A 17,622-nucleotide genomic window follows, 5' to 3' on the forward strand; every position below is an offset into this window, starting at 1 on the left:
CGCGAGGTTAGATTCCAATTCTGCAGCGATCTTTTATTTTTTATTTATTATTCTATCATAAAATATAATAATTAGAGGATTCTATATTCATAACTAGCTAGGACCACCGAGAAGAGTGGAATTCAAAATGAAAAGAAAGGGAAACAATAAAGAAGAAACAGATAAATAGAGAAAGATTGACAGGCTGGCTGTCAAGACCATCAGTTGCTGTGGTGTCCTCGATGGGCCGAGGACGGAGACCAAAGGCCCCCCCACCGCCGCTACCACGCCCCTCGCAAGCACCCGATGGCACCGACGATAGGAATGATGCTCACGGCGAGGTTACCTCTGCTGGGGGGTGGGATGATGCTCTCTCCTGGTGCTGTCCGTAGTACGCACCTTGATGTCCTTTGTCTTTTGACCACTCGGGGCTTTTCATTGCGATACCGTACCGCGTCGTGCAACTTCCTCCATGATCCTGGAGGTTCCAGTATTGTTGCTGATGCTCATAATGCCACTTCAGATGCACTGACAGCAGCTGGAACGGCCATTGGAGAATTACTTTGGCTGTAAATTTCTGAGCTGACATGGAAATATCGAGTTATCAATAGATATTTGTAGTTAGTTAACATTTTAGCTTGGTGACTATCATTATGAACACCTGCAGAGCGCGACTGTGGAAGTACGCAGTAGAGGAAATATACTAGGACCGCAGTTCGTCCATACGCGCATGCAGACCGACGCCAAGAGCATCGAACCTTTCCGGGTAGTCCAGCTGTGATCGTCTTTGTTTCGGCAGCGTCCTTGGTCCGTAACTGGTAAACTTTCGGACCGCCCCCCAGATAAGAAAATCTGAACTTAGTTCATTTCCCAGCCTTGCTGGCTATTTCCCTGACAGCATCAGGAGGCATTAACCAACAGACCAATTAGACTGGGCTTGCAACTCCCAACAAGCAATCTTAAATTGACCTATGCCACCTAACCTATTTGGGTAACGTAATTCCCAAGCGAGCGAGCAGCCAAATTCTTCCACCTACTAATTTACCTACTCATCCACTTCAACGCGCAATTATGCCACCAATTCGCTCTAAAGATGCTAGGAACTCTATAGAGATAGAGGGAAGACTTGAACTCGCGATAAATGCTATTAAAAAGCAGGAAATATCCTCTATTTCTGAAGCTGCACGCATCTTTAATGTGCCACGCTCTACACTTGGTCATAGACTCAGTGGTCGATCTTCACGGGTGAATTTACGCGCAAATTCACATAAATTAACTCCTGCTGAAGAGGATAAGCTTGTTCAATGGATCCTAGACCTAGCTTTACGAGGACTACCACCCCGGCCTGCATTTGTGGAGAATATGGCTAATCATCTTCTTGCCATACGGAAGCCTAGCCATACAAACCACCCTCCTCGCGTTGGCAAGAACTGGGTGTCAAATCTAGTGGCACGCCGTCCAGAGCTCCAATGCCGCTTCTCAAGACGCTATAACCATGATCGGGCCAAGTGTGAAGACCGCAGGATTGTGGAGGATTGGTTTAAGACCCTAGAGAGGGTAATGACTGAGCATGGGATTGTGTTTGAAGATATTTACAACTTTGATGAAGCTGGGTTTGCAATGGGGCTCTGTGCAACTACCAAGGTCATTACTAGTGCTGAGCACTACGGACGAGCAACTCTTATACAGCCTGGGAATCGTGAGTGGGTGACTGCAATTGAGTCAGTCAACGCGTCAGGATGGGCCCCTCCGCCGTATATTATCCTCAAAGGTCACAATATTCAGGAAGGCTGGTTTGACGGGCTGCCGGAAGGCTGGAGATTGGATGTTAGTCCTAATGGCTGGACCACAGATGAGATAGGAATCAAATGGCTTACACGGCTGTTTATTCCAGCTGCAAATCCACGCAGGGTTGGAACCCATATTCTTCTTATTCTGGACGGGCACGGCAGTCATCTTACTCCGGAATTTGACCAAATCTGCAGTGAGAATAAGATTATTCCTCTCTGCATGCCACCACATTCTTCACACCTTTTGCAGCCACTAGATGTGGGTGTTTTTGCACCTTTAAAGCGCGCGTACGGAACCCTAGTTGAACAGCGAATGCGGCTAGGATTCAACATCATTAAGAAGGCAGATTTCCTAGATGCCTATCCTGCAGCACGTCGGGAAGCCTTCAAGGCTTCAAACATTCAAAGTGGGTTCAGGGCCACTGGAATAGTTCCATTGGATCCTCAAGGCGTTGTTCAGCAGCTGAATATTCAACTCCGAACCCCTACTCCCCCAGCCAGCAGGTCAAGCAATTCAACGTCATCCTGGATCCTACAAACACCTAGTAACCCCCGGCAATTGCAGAAGCAGGTGAATAAGGTCAGAAATCTTATGGATCAGGATCAACCTCATGGGTTAGTGGAAGGCTTTGACCAAATAATCAAGGCCTGCGAATACGGGATGGTCAGCGCCATGGTTATGAAGAAGCAGTATGAGGATATTTTCAATGCAAATGAGAAAGAGAAGCAAAAACGCAAGAGGTCTACACGCAGGATCCCAAGTGCAGGGGGTCTAACTAGGAATGAAGCTCAGAATCTTATTGTTCCTGCAGCTGAGCCTGTTGAACAGCCTGTTATTCAACATTCCGTACCTGCGGCCCCGGAGCCTAGACCGCGCATACGAGCGCCACAACGCTGCAGCAATTGCAATACTGTTGGGCATACAAGAATAAGATGTCCTCAACTTCATGTAATTTAATTTAATTTAATTAGTGGTTGGTGGGAGTAGATAATTTGATTTAAATTCTGGTTAGTTGAGATATGCTAGTTTCGCTGCTCGCTCGCTTGGGCTGCTCGCTCGCTTGGGAATTACGTTATCAGCTCACATAACTGTTGGGCACTAGTTGCCCAGGCGGCCCTCCACCGCACGTGATTACCCCTATATAGTTAGCTAGCGATCGCACAATGAGAAGATCAACCATCCCACAGGTTATGGCCCGGATTGCAGATTTTTAAGAAAAACAGACGTTTTGATTAGAATACGCTGCGACTGATGTTATATTGGATGAGTTAAACATTATTCCCCTGAAAAGAGAGCTCTTTGCCTATAAAAGTGGTGTAATTGACGGAATTGCTGTCGAGACTGCTGCAGAGATTTCATTACTATCTTGAAGGGATCAAAAACTTATTTATTTATTTTCATTCAGAACCTCCCTAAGTCAGATTGATTATGAGTGGTTCTCGATTACCTGCGACCCCAATATCAGGACGTAAGAAGACACTACGTTCGCAATCAAGGGTCCCCCAATCCTTCCCCCCTATTACTGAGCAAGAATCCGGCTCAGAAGCGGAGGGTGATCAAACTGAATACGCGATGGCAGAGGAAGATATGACAACCTCTGGCTCCGCACGCGATACTGGCAAGATGCCAGAACGCGAGGAATCCGAGGATGGCACGCCCAGTCCTATGCCGATACCTACGCCGAATCCTAACGGCATGGTGACCATGGCAGCAGCAGATCTCATTGCACTCTGCGAGCGACTGATATCAGCACGCGCGCCGCCACCTCCTCCACCTCCGAACCCTATACCAGAAGAAGATCCGAACATGCTGGCTCGCGAATACCAGAAGGAAGCGCAGGCCTCGTTGAACACAAAGTCCGTCACCACGTTCGATGGCACCAACTACCAGACGTGGAAGATGGCGTTCTTGTCGGATGCAGAAGTGATCGGTGGTGCAGATATTCTTAATAAGAACCAACAGGAACCACCTGAAGGTTTATCATCGCTCGATCAGCGATATTGGGTGATACGTTCAAAACTTCTCTTCCGTCGCATGTTGCAATCCCTAGTAGGTTCTGTCCGTTTGACCATGGGATCCATTCAACCCGACAACGCGGCGGCCCTATGGAACAAGGTAAGCGCAGTATACGCGATATCCCTAGGGGAAGAAAGGATTAACATCCTTAAAGAATTTACCCACTTGCATGTCAAGGACGGTGATTACCTGGCGTACGTACGCCGATATCAATACCTGTCTGCTCGCATGCGACAACTAACGGAGGACCGTGGTGAGAACTACCTCCATGATTTCTTTATTATCGGCCTCCGAGATTATCAGAGGACCTATGTTAAATCACGCCTCGATACGTTCTACGGGACGGGTCAGGGTCCGATTGTCAACCTAGATATCAACGATCTCACAAAACAAATTGCTCACCGGATGAGTAAATCAGAGGGTACTGGACGCCCTAAAGCTCCAAAGGCCAACGCGGCCACCAATGATAATGACAACACAACTTCCGCCGCAACCGCAAAGTGCGGATACTGCAAGGTCCCAGGGCATATAAAGGCTAATTGCTATCATCTGAACCCTGACAAAGCACCCGAGTGGTGGAGGAAAGAGAATAAGGATAATAAGGGCACTGACAACACTGAAGGTGCCAAAAAGAAGGGAAAGGATAAGAAGAAGGACAAGGATGACGACAAACCTACTGGCACCAGAGCGCCAGATCTCCTTGCATCGCAACCTAATGCCAACGCAGCAATTGCTTTATCTACGTCGTCCGCTACAACATCCAAACCTTGGTATCTCGACACCTGCGCAAGCTTCAATATGACGGGTGAAAGGCACTCGTTGGTGCGCGCAAAGTCGTTCGAAGGTGATTTAGAAATTACTACCGCGGACGGTGGCGTAGGACGGGTTGAGGAGATAGGTGATATCCTTCTAGAATCAGAAGGGGGGGATATCTCAGTGGGTTACGTCCACTGGATCCCCAATCTAACAGTCAACCTTCTATCCTTTGCGAAGCTAGAAGATCAAGGCTTCAGATACCAACTATCAGATACCACCCCTTCCTATTTTACAATAAGGGCCCCGAACGGTGCCAACTTCACCGCTGTTCGCACGTCCAAAGAATCGGTCTACAAGATAATAGAACGAGAATCTCAAATAGACGTCCATCACCCGTCCCAGGCCGTCCATTTTATGGCCAAATCTTACAATTACGGGGACGCAATGTCGACAATCGCGGGGAAACCTAACGATCAACCTAGCGATCGCAACCCCCTGACAAGAACACTCATGGAATGGCACGTCACACTAGGGCATATCCACGCTGGCGCGATCATTGCACTAGCGAAGGACCCATCATCCGGCATCCGCATCATCAACCATCCCACAGTTTCGGCATATCTATCATGTGGTTAGGAATCATCAAATTCTAAAAAAAATGGCTGCTATTCCGAAGAACAGGGAGCATACACCGATTGACATCGCCAATGCTAATTCTAAATAGGTATGTCGCGGCGATGAAAATGTACCTCTTGGCTTTCATTGATTTTATCTCGGACCCTGTACGTACGGACCTCGGTGCAAAAAGTTTTGACTTGTCAAGGCACTAAAATTCCACTAAAAAGGCCACATCTTCTCTTTTTAGTGTCTGTGCCTGAGACTCACCCATACTATAGGCATGAGACCACTGATGATTGTTAAAGGGTTTAGTTATACTTTACTAAAATAAGACCTAATCAGTGCTCGGGCTCCAGGCTCACTTTGAAACTATCTCAATGTGATCTAGTGTATATTTTAGCGCGAGACAAAACTTTTGGCAGCGACATCCGTACTTCAAGAGCGCCTTGAGTATCTGAAGGTTCATACTCTTCATGTAAACGGTATCCTTCGCGCGTTCTCCGAGAAGAGTTGACGGACCTATGGCATTGCCATACGCGCTCTGTTCGGCAAAAATTCTCGGACAGCAGGCAGGGCAGCAATTGTCCGTGAACGTGTCCCAGGGGGACTCTTCCCTCATGTGGGAACAGTGGTTCTTACCAGGTTGGTTTTCCAAGGCTGCAGGCGGCCTACATTAATCCTAAATGGGAATAGCCGATGTTCCTCAAAATACTATTTCAATCCCCCTACTTTGTTCGCGCGTATTACCATTCCGTCACGATCGAATAGGATTAATCTCGACCTGGTTGCTCGCTTGGCGCCTCTATCCGTTTTCTCATTTCGCGTACTACATCAAAGCCAAGCCGGATCAACCCTTTGACCATAATCCTCACTTTGAATATATATACCAGCATCTGTTCCCAGCGAGCTATCCCCCCTCGCAGATATCATACATCACAACTTCCTAACAATTCTGCATTTTTGTTCCCGTGTTTGTTTCCCATTCATCACATAAAATTAGCACACCAACCTAACTTTTCTCCCCTTACAACTCCTAATTAATCTCGCACCAAACTCAACGGTTTTTTATACCGTCAAAATGGCGGGACTTTCACAAGAAGATCGCAACATTGTCGAGAACCATCCTCTAACCAACTTAGTCGATCGTTTACGAGAAGCGCTTCAGGAAGCCGAAAGAATATATGAGTCGCGTCTAATTTCCTACGATGGCGCTGTTGATAACCTTGGCCAACTCTATCAAAATGTGATTTCAAAACTTGTCTATACTTTACAGGGAGAGGGTGCAGCCTACAGCCTTCCCTCGCGGATAAATGATGGAAATATGGCGTCTGATCTAGCACAATTATTCGAGCGCCTCCAAAAGGCAAAAGGAAACTTCAGGTACGACGACTACCAGCCGCTGGTGCACCTGGTTATTCAAAGGCCTCCCATTGAATCCCAGAATGCCAAAACCTGGAACTTCGATGTCTGGAAAGCTGTATTTACCCTCATTGACACCATCCCTCGAACAACACCACCGGCGAGCGTTCCCCCCTCCTATGACGGCACACCAGTCAAATCCACATCGTCGTCACAGAAAGGCTCCGAGCAGACGCGTGATTTGGTGAATCCGAGAATCTTCGAGGAGATACGTGGCTGCACCTTTCGAGACGTCGAGGGCTTCTTCGACAAGTACTTTGAGGGAAAAGACTGGAGCGGCAAAGCAGATGCCATCTGTCGACGCGTGCTGGGCCCAGACAGCGAAGGTAACTGGGCCCTGTTCCCTGATCCTCCGACGCAGAACGACGTCCTTGACTGGTGGCTTCGTCTTCAAGAAGATATTCTCTCACAATCACGCAGCACCTACTACTCCACGGCGAGCAAAGCAGATCTTACCGGTTCGAAAGCGGAACGGCAAGTCGACCTCATCATTCAATGAATTATACTTCAGATCATCAGCTGAGTTATATCACTTCAGAATTGTTTATTGAAGTGTCTCAGCTTTGACAGCTGTTTCTTCTCTGATCTGATTCTCAATCATCAGAGGGGGTGCTCTGAGGTTGAGTTTCAGTTTATATCATGCCATCACTCAGTACAGATCTCTACCATTTCTGACCTCATTGATTATCTGCTTTCAATATGCACATTTGATTTTATACACTGTGTTCTTGAATTGATGCTTCGCGGCCTCTGTCTGGTGAGTGGTGAGCTCTCAGTGCACTCTTCAACAGTCTGCTATCATCAAAGAGCTGTGATTTGTCTTTATTGAGCTAGCTTACTGACTGCCTGAGCTGCAGCCAGAAGACTTTGAGTGAAGTACTGGATCAGATCATCAAACTGTGTCATATTTTCAACCCTCTTTAAGTAAGACATGTTTATCATGAAATCTCTGACAAGATCTGTAAAGAGCTTCAGCTGAGAGTTTATGATCTTGATCTGAACATCACTCAATTGTGTCTAAGATGTTGTTGACAATATAATGATCATAAATTGATGATCTGAGCTGCAGTGTAAATCTTGATACACTGTAGTGGAAGTAAAGATCATATTGAAGATCCATTCCATGTTCACTGATCCATTGAACAAGCTCCCTACCTCGGTGCAGATTCACTGCCTCTGATTCAAAGACATCATATCATACATTGATATCTCCATCTATCAGACAGCGGGCTAGTGGGCTCAGATTAATCAAATAATTCATAACTGCATTTGTCTCAAACTGTCTGTACACATTGAGAATGTGGCATTCATTTATACTGACTCATAGCAGATCTTTGTTTTACACAGATTAGTGTTGCTATACTCTTGTCTTTGAACTCTTATGTACATATATCATAACCTGGGGCTTCTCCTCCTCTCACTGCTCCAGATTAGTGTCATCCCAGCAGTCTATAGATGCAAAGCATTCATACATTGAGTGGTTAGAAGTCTTGATGTCAGGGTATGTGTATGGCTTCTGTATACAGATCACTTCACAGCTCTGCTCAAAAACAAGTTGTAGATATAGCGTACGCTGCTACGTAGGGGTCAAATTATGAGTATAAACACGTCATATTCTCTAAAAGATGGGAGATGGGCGTACGCCCCTATATACATACAGTGATTGTTTACAGAGATCAACTCTCATAGAAGGAGCGATTGCATACAAGGGGAAGGACAGAGGCTCTATAGAAAAGGTAGGAGTGGAAGCTCTTTGTAGGAAAGGTAGAAGCGGAAGCTCCGGGAAGCAGCAAGGGGTGGAGCGGAAGTCAGAGGTGGATAGGGGGCGTAAGTACGTCACTGTAGAGCTACTGTGTAATAAAGAGCTGCTCTGATTAAAATCTGTAGAGAATGATTTTTCTCCTGATTGTTTCTGCAGCATTAACTGTGTTGCTGATATTGATATTTTAACATGAGAAGTCATTTGATGAGCTGCTGTTGAAGTTTATTTATGAGATGAGATTGAAGAGCTTCAGATCTGTTATTTACATGCTGAAATTAGATTGTTTTTTAATTGCTTGACTGTGCTGCTATATTGCTGTGTGAGCTGAGCATCATCTGATGCAGATCATCTGCCAGATGATATTCTCATCACTGATGAAACTCTGAATAACAGTCTGCTTGCAGAGTGCTAGCTCAGTGAGCTGTATTGACTGAGTTGATTGAATAGTTGATGTAAATATCATCACTGTGATCATTGATGCTGACTGTGCTAGCAGTAGTTGCTGCTTCTAAGCATCTCTGTGGCATCTGTCATCAAGGTGGTGAATAGCTGCTAGCTTTTTTTGAATTAGATATCTAAGAGTGTCATTCATGCACCTGAGTGTAGCAGAGCAGTGCTGATGCTCAGCTGAGTAGAGTTGACAGCAGTTGACACATCATAACACTCTCTTGCACTCTGCATTTATTGATCTTTCATGCTGGCTTATGAGCTCACTGCAGTTAGAGCATCTTGCTAGTTGTGCACACTTTGATAGGTGGCAGAACCTCTGACATTCTGGGTTATATTTCATTATCAAAGATCTTTTCTCAATCAGCCTGGCTCTCTCACTGATATAGAAAAGTGAGAAGTCTTTCACTGAGGTAAGGAAGAAGAGAATTCATATAATCTTCTCTGCCTTGAGATTCACCTCATGATGCGAGGGTTGACAGCTCACTGACTTTATCTTTGCTTGAGTCAGAATTTCTCTCTCAATCATTTTGTCTGTGAAAATTCTTGCTTCTTCTCAGTTCTGCACAAATTCTAGAATCTGTAAAACAGTATAATTATACCACTGCTCTGATAGCCGGATCTCCATGGTGTTAAGAACTTCACAGAGAGTAGCCACTGCCTTCTCAGTGATCAGAGTATCACATATACCTCTGTTGCTTGATGTGATCACTCAATCTGTTCTGATAGGCTCCATCTTCAGCACATTGACCACATTCCCCACCCTTTGAATATTTGCAACGATTGCCTGCTATACAGCATATGACTGTAATTGAGTGATTAATTTCTTTGATTGAAGAGTGATGAGGATTCATGAGTCCTTCTGCTGTTTTGTGTTCTCTGTGGAGCCTCTTGACTGATTGATATTTTTGAGCTGCAGATTAGCTCCACTAGCTCTCTCTGCTGGGGAAGCCACAGTTTTGACAGAGGTAATCTCAGAAAGAACAGAGTTTTTCCCTCTCTGAACAACACTCATTCAGATAGTCAGCTCTCTCACAGCTGTTTTTGCTGCATTTGATTGTAAATGAGTATTCAGAGAGCTTTCTACTGTAAATTCTGATGCTGTTGAGCCTTTTTAAACTGCTTCTGCAGCTGAGAGGTGGCTGTAGAGATGCTGTCACTGACTTCTTTAAGAACTGAAGGAGGCATTGTGACAGTCTTCCTCTGCCTCTTGCCAGTCTTTTCAGTGACAAAATTGGCTGGTGACTCCGGCTTCAGTGGTTTGATGTAGGCTATGTTAATGTCTTTGAGCAGATGAGAGGGCGTTGAGGGCTCTATGACCACTCAATCTGTGCAGTACACGCATGTAGAGAAATCGCAGAGGGCATGTGATAATATTGAACAAGTTGGAGGGTTAAAATTATACAACAGTTGGAAAAGTGGAAAATTCAAATGTATTTCTATGTTCATGAGTAGTTGTAATGATGTTTCTGTAGAGTGTGGATGGGTAAAAAGATGAATTCTCACAGCTGAAAGATTGAAATATGAAGTGCAGCAATATGTTGAGAGAAAACATAAGATAGTGAATCTGTACCAGCAAATAGAATTGCATATATTTTAGTATGAGAAATTATTAGTTTGTACTTCTGAATTAACAGCTTAGTTATTACATTAATGGTATTGAGCTAATTTTGCCTCGTTCTCAAATGAGGAGATAGAGTGCTTATACATGCTAACATTTGCCAAGGCCTCCAGCACTTAGAGGGCCACCTCAATAACAGAGAATGATTTTAAAAACCATTCAATTGATTGCCTCATCAGAGAGGTAGTAGTAAACCAAACAGGACATTCTGATAGACACCCTATCTCTAAGGCCTACTAGTGGTCATCTAATACTATTAATAGGTAAAACATTGGGTGTGGTAAGTCTATAGTTAGTCCCTTACACGGGGCAAGACCATAATAGCTGATTGGTAGGCCAAGGGCCAATGAGCTGAGATCGGCAACTGGAAGCTCTAGACTATGGTGATGTCTAGAGTAGATGGTGATGATTAACTAGTATCCCCAGCTGGAAGAGCCAGAACTAGTTAAAGTAGTCTGAGAGAACGGACGCGGTGGTCGGTTGGTTATAAGAGTTATAATATGAAACTAGCTTAAGGTGCATCCTGTATGGAATAGTAATATAATCTTATTCAATTGTTTTATCCATCTTCACTGAGTGCCTGCTCACATAAATATATATGGCAATGAAATGGCTGATAAAGCTGTAAAAAAAGCAACTGAATTAGAAGTTTGCTTTCAATGAATTGTAATATGAGCTGTTAATAAAAGAAAAATAAGAGAATCATATTTGCAAAAATGGCAAGATATCTGATTTTTACAAAAAAAGACTATACATTATTCCAGGTTTGAAACTAAGTCAAAATGAAAAGCTTGCTCAATAAAATGTAAAAAGAAATTTTTTGCAATAATAATGCAGCTAAAACTTGAACATGATTATTTTAAATCATATTTAATAAAGATCAGAAATGATTTAAATGATTCTTGATCTGATAATAAATTCAATTTTTCAATTTTTTTTTTTTTCTTTGTTTCTATGTATTTACTTTAATTTTTGTTTTTGTTTTTATTTTTATTTTGTTACTTTTACTTTGAAATTTGTTTCATTTTCATTATTTTTGATTTTAACTTATTTTGAAAACTTTAATTTGTGAATGCTTTCTTTTCCTTTAATAGCTGTTGTTTTTTATATTGTTTATTTCATTTGTTTTAAATTGAATGTATTGATCTGCTGTCATTCTTTTGACATTTTTTATTAAATTGAATAGTTTGAAGAGTTGTTTATTTCTGAGCTGGAATTCTGCTATTGCATGTATTAAATTGACTTTGTATATTAACTTATTTTTAAATTGAAAAATTCTGGAGTATTTTAGATAGATGTCATAGTCACTGACTGCATACATCTATAATAAAAGAAGAATAATAATATTATAAGAGTTGAGAAACTCTGAATTATTTATTTATATTCTCTATAATATTCTGTGTATTATCTCTCAAAATCAAGTTCTTTATCTTGAATGAAAAGATAATAACATAATATTATTACTGTCTACAATTCATCTGTTAGATAGCTTTGTTAAATGTGTCAAAAAACATTTAGAATTGATATTTATTAATGAATTTTTAATTTAAAAAGTATTTGAAGATAATTGACAAAAAGCAGTGGAGATTTCTATTGTTATTAATGATTACAATTATAATATGAATGGGATTGATCTAGCCAATCAATATAGAGCTTTTTATAAAACTCATATACTCATCAATCACATTTGATTATCAATTCTATACTTAATTATTGATCATACTATTGTCAATATTTATATTCTTCATTGACTTATTATTACTGACACTACTGACATTACTGACATTATTAACATTATTGACATTATTGTATCTCATATTGAATTCCATCAGCAGCTGTATCTTCAATTTTTTAAATTCTCAAATTTTCTATCTATTATTTGATAAAATCTCAATCTAAATCATCAGTGAATTTCTCTGTTATCTTTTCAAAGTTGTGTTTGATGTCAATATAAAAGAAAGAGAGAAGAAGAGGATAAAGAAAGAATTTCAAGAGTAAAATATGATTGTACAATGTATAAGAATGTTGCTCTCTGCTTGAAAAGAGAATGTTGAAAGAGGTTTCATTCTAATAATATTAATTAAAGCTAGATCAAATAGATTACATAAATTACACTAAAACATATCAATACAGTTGATGCCTCATATTATCCAGTAGTTTCCATGTATTTAATACACTAATGTACACACTAAAAAATATGCTAATTGTGTCCTAGCGGCCAGACGAGGGGATAGTATATAGTATTACTGCTAGGTCAATTGTTCAATGCCCTAGTAAAAACCGATTTAGATAAAGGACATATGCCATATCAAATCAGGAAATATCAAGCTTCAAGTAAGAAATGTCATGCCTTTTTAGCCATTGTTGGAGTCTTATCACCATCGCCGTCCGCCCTTTCCTCTAACAAATCCTCCACCCCGTTGCTCGTACCCGCCATATCCCATCGGCGGTTGGCCACCGAAAGGCTGTCCGGGAGGTTGACCAGCAAAACCTGGTTGGCCACCCGGCGGACCACCAGGGCCCGGACCCGAACCCGGAACCGGGCCGGGCTGGCCGCCTCCCATCATTGCCTGTGCATGCTGCATGAAAGTCATTGGATCCATTGAGGCAGGATCCAATCCCTGTGCCATCATGCTGTTAAACATCCCCTGCATCATTTCCTGCGACATGTCAGGCATACCGGGAGCCATTCCTGGCATTGCGGGAGGAGGGGGACCGGTGGCTTGTGGTGGACCCGGACCCGGGGCTGAAGTGCCTCCGCTGGGCATGAGATTTGGAGTTCCGGGTCCTGGACCTGGGCTTGGACCTGGCATTCCAGGTAGTCCAGCACCTAGGAATGCGTGCATCTCGTCCATTTGCTTCTTCTGGTCAACGATATCCTTTCGAAGCGTATCTTGTTTCAGGCAATAACTTGCCCAAGTAAATTCATCAAAACCGTAGTTGAAATAGTCGGTCATATCTGATCCTGGCTTGCGCCATGGCTTATCATTTTCTGTGGGGAAATCGGCGTCTAAATCTGTGGAGAGTATAGGTTTGCTAGTCGTAGGATGGACGGGATTTGCATTGATATCGATAGTTGATGTATGTTGGGCAGGATACGCTGAACCCGGTTTCTGGGGGACTGTGGGTTTCGCGGCTATGGCGTTCGGAATAGTGGCCGTTTCAACTTTTGGGGCGATAGATGGAGCAGAAACTTTAGGTGTACTTGTTGCTTCCATCGATGACGGTCGCAGAGACTCCTTTCTAAGCACAGAATGTCGGGAGGGTTGCCTGTGATTCGTTCTGTCAGTGTGCACGTAACACATCAACAGCCAATTTGGGGTTAAGCACTGACTCAATTGTGGCTTCCGGGCGGCCATCCGTTATGATTTTGAAATCATCCTGCCACACAGTTAGTGGTTTGTAACAACGAGAACCCCAGTTTGCCAGAGGGACGAACCTCATCCTCATCCTCCTCTTCTTCCTCCTCATCTTCCTCTTGGGCTTGTGCTTGTCCCTTATCCTCTGTCGTGGTCATGTTTGTCTCGCCAGATCGGGTGTCAGGGCCTTTTGATGTCTCAGCAGAGGGAGCAGAATATGTTGGGTCGTAGAGCTCGTCATCATTTTCCTCCGTCATCGCCGCTATGGGACCAGCGCAGAATGGAGCTGCAACTACTGCTCACCGTGATGTTGGCTGTATCGAGTTTGGAGCTAGTAAAGGACTAAACTTGACCTAGGAAAGTCGCCAGCGGCAAGAAGACCATCAGTATTGCCTACAGTTCTCGTAGTATAAGGAATGGAAATATACAAATATCTTGCGTAGCAGCTTGATCAAAGCCAGGAAAGATCGTAAACTGTCACGTGATGTGATACAACAAGCCCGACTTAACATCTTCCTCTTTCTACGGGCGATGCGTTTGCCTTCTTTTGCCTATACAAAATGCCACCGCCTTTAGATCCTCAAAGCCGAAAGTCCACTCCCCGTTCATTTATGAACCAGACCGCCTCTGCCGAAGACTTGTTGAAGTCGCAAACTGTTGGTCTGGTTCACCTCTCCGACTTCAGGAAAAGACGAGCTGAGGTTCTCGAACAAAAGGAAAGAGAGGCGCATGATAAATCTCTTGGAAGATTCGCTCAAGGGACATCCAGGAGCGCCACCCCTTCTGGCGGAGAAACAACTGATGGGTAGGCTAATACCACTTTACAACCAACTATATATTATAGCTAATAATCAAAGTATAGTGCCCTGACACCACAAAATGGGTCTGCGGAACAACACCCCAAGAAAAGGAAGAAGAAGCTAGGTAATCTCTCGAAAAGTAAATTGTCCTTTGGCGACAATGACGTGGAGGATGCTTCAGAGGCTTCTGGCATAATATCAGTGGATGCCGGTGATCGGAATTTCCCAGCGAAAACTCCCGCGGAAAGCAGCCCAAAACCCCCTGCACGACGCATCGCGCCCAACCCAAACCTTTCTGTCCCTCCCCCGAAAGTTATCACAAAATCCGCCTTGGAAGCTGAAGCACAAACTCGAGATGCACTCCGGCGTGAATTTTTGGCGCTTCAAGAGAGGGTCAAAGCGACTGAGATATTGATTCCGTTTGTGTTTTACGACGGGACAAATATTCCTGCCGGGACTGCGAAAGTGAAGAAAGGTGATCCGATATGGGTTTTTCTTGAACGGTGTCGGAAAGTAGGAGCGGAATTGGGCATTGGCGGTGCTGCCGGGGGCGGTAGGAGTGGTAGAGGCCGTAGGGACTATCGTAAGGAATGGGCAAGGGTTGGTGTTGATGATTTGATGTGCGTTAGGGGAAACATAATTATTCCACATGTATGCCCGCAATCTCCAATTCGTTTCCTCTGTGCCTTCCATTTAATCCCTTGACCATTCTGCTAGCTCACACTTCACAGCATTATGAATTTTATTATTTTATTGCGAACCGAGTCCCGAGTTTCACCACTGCGGGAGGGCTACTCTTCGACTACTCAAATACGGTACCGCCGCAGTCTAGCGAAGATCCTGAATCGGAACCCACTCTGGAAGGTGCGGATATGGACCCAACTTTGACCAAGGTAGTAGACCGCAGATGGTTCGAAAGAAACAAGCATATCTTCCCCGCGAGCCTCTGGCGAGAATACGAGCCTGGAAAGGAGTTTGAGGAAAAGATGGGAAGCATTAGGAGGGATAACAAAGGCAACGCTTTCTTTTTTTAAAAATTTACTCTGCGCGGCGTTTTGATAAGGGTTGGATATATGTGGCTAAGCACCGGTGTTCCATTGGTTTTAAAGAAGGGAATGGCGTATTCCAATATCATACATTGATTTCGTCATTCGATCTACTCAAGTATCGTATCTATACTAGATGCGAGCATACTCCTTTTTCCATGCAAATCGAATCCCGTCGCCCCTGGGACTCAAGCTCGGTGCGGCTCAACCATGATGGTTTCCTAATCCGGCAATCCACTTCTAACTGTTTGACTTCAAATCCCCTTCAACTCCAACTTCACTTCATCGATTTCAGGTATACAAATGCAGTGTGATATGTGTTGGAGCTAGTCTGCGGTTCTGTCAACCTGCGTCGTCCACTTTGCCCTCCGCCATGGCCCAAGCGTTGGATTTTTGTCTTCGATGCAATTCTATGAAGTGCAGAGTAACCTTGAGTGAGAGAGCAGTGGTAACTACGTGCTCGTTCGTACCCTCCGCCTCGGGGGAGACTTAGAGGGACAAAATTAACCGTTTATTGGGTTAGACATATTTTCTGCCATCAATGTGCCGACCACCTTGGCCTTTCACGACCGACAACATCTGAGCGGAAATGCCCTGCTTGCAACGCTAGTCTTGTTAACCCTGACGATGCGGTTTCTACCGTCCTCAACCCTAGCGAAGATTACAAAACCAGCGTACTCAGTGGACTAGATCCCCATACTATTATGGAATGTGCTGGGCGTGCTTTGGCATTCTGGACGTATCAGTCTGCCCAGGAAATGTATATCTGAGGTATTGAATATTGATTGCGTGCTGCGTCTGACGTGAAACAGTTTTTATCAGGAATATCTCAGCAAAAGTTTGACCGAGAAATATGGTGTCCTAAACCAACAAATGGACAAGGTGATTCATGACGCAAACTCAGAAATATCGACTCTGCAAAACCGCATTTCAGGTATTATCTTCCTCCCCCAGTCTTCGATGAACTGTGGCTTATGCGCCACTGTAGAAATGCAAATAAATCAGGAGCAGCTGCAAAAGAAGAACTATGAGCTAGTTGAGATATATCGAGATAAATGCAAGAAGCATGCCCAAGTAACGAACCTCTACAATCTCCTTAAAAACCAGGCGATGAGGTCTCAGATTCAAACAGCAGCATCGGATTCCGTAATCCAGGTCCTTGAGTCCCTTGGTGGAAGGGCCAACTCCGGCTCAGGCGCAGATGATTTGTTCCGTCCTTCAACCTCTCTGGCTCCATCTCCTCGACGTAGCCCTGCCAGGTATCCAACGGCAAATTCAGGAATCGAACAACTGCACCGCCATCAAAGGAGTGGGAGTGGAAGTATCACGAAAAATCGCCTAGACTCCGCGGCAATGCCTCCTCCTAGCGGTATGCCACCGCCTTTCCGGACCAGTACGTGTGAAAATTCATCCAGTTATATGGCGTAGCTTGATCTGACCTAATAAATTCTAGCCACATTATTACCAGCGACGCCGCAACATCGCACCAGGCTCCCTGGCCCTCCATCTTCGACCCAGAGGCCTGATTGCCAGGAGCGTCAACAACATGGCTATACACCAAACACTCAGATTTTCCCTGCTCCGCAACGATTCGCGCCCGCAGGCGTTGATAGCAGATTTTCTAGCATTAACTCTGGCAACTATGGCCTGAGTTCTGGCATCAAAATCGGCCGCCCCTCTGACGCCTCCACCGAGGGTTCTAATCCTCGATCCAACATTTTCGGGATAGGAAGCATGATGGGGAATGACAATTCCCATTAATATAACTAATATTTCAAATACGAGTAACTTCCTATCCCATCAGCATATGTATGATAGCATGTTTTATATAGCTTCATTGGGAAGGATCAACTCTCTCAGTTTTATGTATTTACAGTTAATTCCGTAGGAGACATGAAAAATATCGTCGTTAGGGGCTAGGGGTATGCTCATGGCAAATGGTTATCTGGGGAATACTTCATTAGATCCATATAATTTTCATAGACTACAGGCCTTCAGAGCCCTCTAT

General features: G+C 44.1%; 6 protein-coding genes across 6 annotated transcripts; 4 read left to right on the plus strand and 2 right to left on the minus strand.

Annotated features, from left to right (window-relative positions):
- Positions 1-1,341: 1,341 nt before the first annotated feature.
- On the plus strand, positions 1,342-5,178 carry HCAG_04946 (conserved hypothetical protein; the record flags this gene model as incomplete). Its single annotated transcript, XM_001539429.1, has 3 exons — positions 1,342-2,510; positions 3,267-3,885; positions 3,964-5,178. 3 exons carry the CDS (start codon positions 1,342-1,344, stop codon positions 5,176-5,178), a joined length of 3,003 nt encoding a protein of 1,000 aa, XP_001539479.1.
- A 1,060-nt stretch (positions 5,179-6,238) lies between these two features.
- Positions 6,239-7,078, plus strand: HCAG_04947 (predicted protein; the record flags this gene model as incomplete). The annotated part of the gene is made up of 1 exon (XM_001539430.1): positions 6,239-7,078. The coding sequence occupies one exon, from the start codon at positions 6,239-6,241 to the stop codon at positions 7,076-7,078; it is 840 nt and encodes a 279-aa protein (XP_001539480.1).
- A 2,560-nt stretch (positions 7,079-9,638) lies between these two features.
- HCAG_04948 (predicted protein) lies at positions 9,639-9,976 on the minus strand (the record flags this gene model as incomplete). Its single annotated transcript, XM_001539431.1, has 2 exons — positions 9,639-9,788; positions 9,953-9,976. 2 exons carry the CDS (start codon positions 9,974-9,976, stop codon positions 9,639-9,641), a joined length of 174 nt encoding a protein of 57 aa, XP_001539481.1.
- Positions 9,977-12,784: 2,808 nt separating this feature from the next.
- HCAG_04949 (predicted protein) lies at positions 12,785-14,025 on the minus strand (the record flags this gene model as incomplete). Its single annotated transcript, XM_001539432.1, has 3 exons — positions 12,785-13,679; positions 13,744-13,790; positions 13,849-14,025. 3 exons carry the CDS (start codon positions 14,023-14,025, stop codon positions 12,785-12,787), a joined length of 1,119 nt encoding a protein of 372 aa, XP_001539482.1.
- A 303-nt stretch (positions 14,026-14,328) lies between these two features.
- On the plus strand, positions 14,329-15,602 carry HCAG_04950 (conserved hypothetical protein; the record flags this gene model as incomplete). Its single annotated transcript, XM_001539433.1, has 3 exons — positions 14,329-14,573; positions 14,631-15,168; positions 15,300-15,602. The coding sequence occupies 3 exons, from the start codon at positions 14,329-14,331 to the stop codon at positions 15,600-15,602; spliced, it is 1,086 nt and encodes a 361-aa protein (XP_001539483.1).
- A 424-nt stretch (positions 15,603-16,026) lies between these two features.
- On the plus strand, positions 16,027-17,375 carry HCAG_04951 (predicted protein; the record flags this gene model as incomplete). Its single annotated transcript, XM_001539434.1, has 3 exons — positions 16,027-16,062; positions 16,437-16,983; positions 17,068-17,375. The coding sequence occupies 3 exons, from the start codon at positions 16,027-16,029 to the stop codon at positions 17,373-17,375; spliced, it is 891 nt and encodes a 296-aa protein (XP_001539484.1).
- Between the last annotated feature and the right edge of the window lie 247 nt (positions 17,376-17,622).

This window comes from Histoplasma capsulatum, genomic scaffold, assembly GCF_000149585.1.
Source record: "Histoplasma capsulatum NAm1 scaffold_5 genomic scaffold, whole genome shotgun sequence".
NCBI lineage: Eukaryota > Fungi > Ascomycota > Eurotiomycetes > Onygenales > Ajellomycetaceae > Histoplasma > Histoplasma mississippiense.